Source organism: Ornithodoros turicata, chromosome 1 (genome assembly GCF_037126465.1).
Source record: "Ornithodoros turicata isolate Travis chromosome 1, ASM3712646v1, whole genome shotgun sequence".
Lineage (NCBI taxonomy): Eukaryota > Metazoa > Arthropoda > Arachnida > Ixodida > Argasidae > Ornithodoros > Ornithodoros turicata.
In genome coordinates, this window is record NC_088201.1 from 179945261 (window position 1) to 179946678 (window position 1418).

The 1418-nt window shown below is 55.4% G+C and overlaps 1 protein-coding gene across 1 annotated transcript; it reads right to left on the minus strand.

The window, feature by feature from the left end:
- Nucleotides 1–325: 325 nt before the first annotated feature.
- LOC135391148 (uncharacterized) lies at nt 326–784 on the minus strand. The gene has a single exon (XM_064621264.1). It carries the CDS (start codon nt 782–784, stop codon nt 326–328), a length of 459 nt encoding a protein of 152 aa, XP_064477334.1.
- Nucleotides 785–1418: the final 634 nt, after the last annotated feature.

Consider the following 1418-nt stretch of genomic DNA (forward strand, 5'->3'; position numbering starts at 1 on the left):
TGAGTGCACTTGAGGCCACGGTCGCCACACTTCTGGTGATAATAGCATAGATCCCCCTGGGAGGCTGGGCTGCGGGAAGGGGATCGGCGCCGACGATAATGAGAGCGTCGGTAACGTGGGCGACCAGAAAGGTCTGCGCGCATAGCGGCAACAGCGTCCGTAAGCTCTTTGACTTGCGCTTGTAGGGCAAGGAGCGTAGGATCAGACGGGGAAATAGCCGCGATGTTCTCAGCCCGTGTGAAAGGTGGCGCAGATGGGGCGGAGTAGTCGATGATGCGGTCCGCCAACTGGGCAAGGTTATCGAGAGAGACCTCGTCAGATCCGGTCAGTACCAAGCGGCTTGCTGTGGGAGCCGCTGGAGGAAGAGCTCCCGCAGGATCGAGGGCTGAGTATCAGCCGAGTCTCCGAGGAGCTGCTTCATTCGGTGCAGTAATTGGGTTGGCCGCCGATCGCCCAGTTCTTCCTCGGATAAAAGTTGGCGGAGCCGGGATTGCTCGGTGCATTCAGTGCGGGAAAGAATAGCCTGCTTCAGCCGATCGTAGGGGTTGTCAGGCGGTGGCGAAGCCGAGAGGTAATCAACCTGGTCGGCGATCTCCATGGGAAGCGCGGACAGAACGTTGAGGTACTTGGTAAGTTGGGACGAAATATGCCGAAGTGCAAATCGAGCCTCAACTTGGGAGAACCAGGCCCGTGGATTCTTGGTCCAGAAGGAGGGCAGCTTAATCTCACCGCCGACGGCGGCGATCGACGGATGGTCTCCAGCATCGTGGACTGGAGGGGACATCGGGGCTGATGACGCAGTCCGTGCAGCGTCCATCGAGACGTCGGGTCACCAGTTTGTTGGTAGCGTGTTCCAGGAAAGAGACAATGTTCTGGCTAATCCACGGGAACAACTGGCCGAGCGGCCCGTGCGCCATGCATTTATTAGCGCGACCAATTTGAACGAGCGCTGATGGCGTTGCAGATTGGGCTGCTCGCTACAAGTCTATCAACACCGGAACTGGAATGCTTCGTGAGCTGGTGCGGTTGGAGAGTGAAGAACACGCTCGGGCCCCGTCGGATTTCGAGGGCTGTGTTCGTTTTGCTTCAAGTTCGAACTTAGTTACAGTGCGTCAACAACGCAGTGAACTTTGTATTCACAGTGCACCCATGTATCAGATCTCTGAATCAGTGATTTGTGTTAAACAAATATTTCTTTTAGCCAAAAGAAGCTGCAGTTATTTTGAATATCGGGTAACGGCGGTAGGCGTGAAATCCGGTAGAAGTCGATGGTAGCCAGAACCGGCCGAAAGGTCAGCCAAAGTTAAGACTCCTGAGTCGCCGACTGGCATTGCATAATTTCTACAACGCTGCACTCTCATTGGTCGTGTGCCCAGTGTTGTGTGAATTATCTCAAACTATGGGCTGCATGGGGAGCT

Coding starts and splice junctions, on each gene's coding strand:
- LOC135391148 (XM_064621264.1), bottom strand. CDS start 784: ATGTCCCCTCCAGTCCACGATGCTGGAGACCATCCGTCGATCGCCGCC.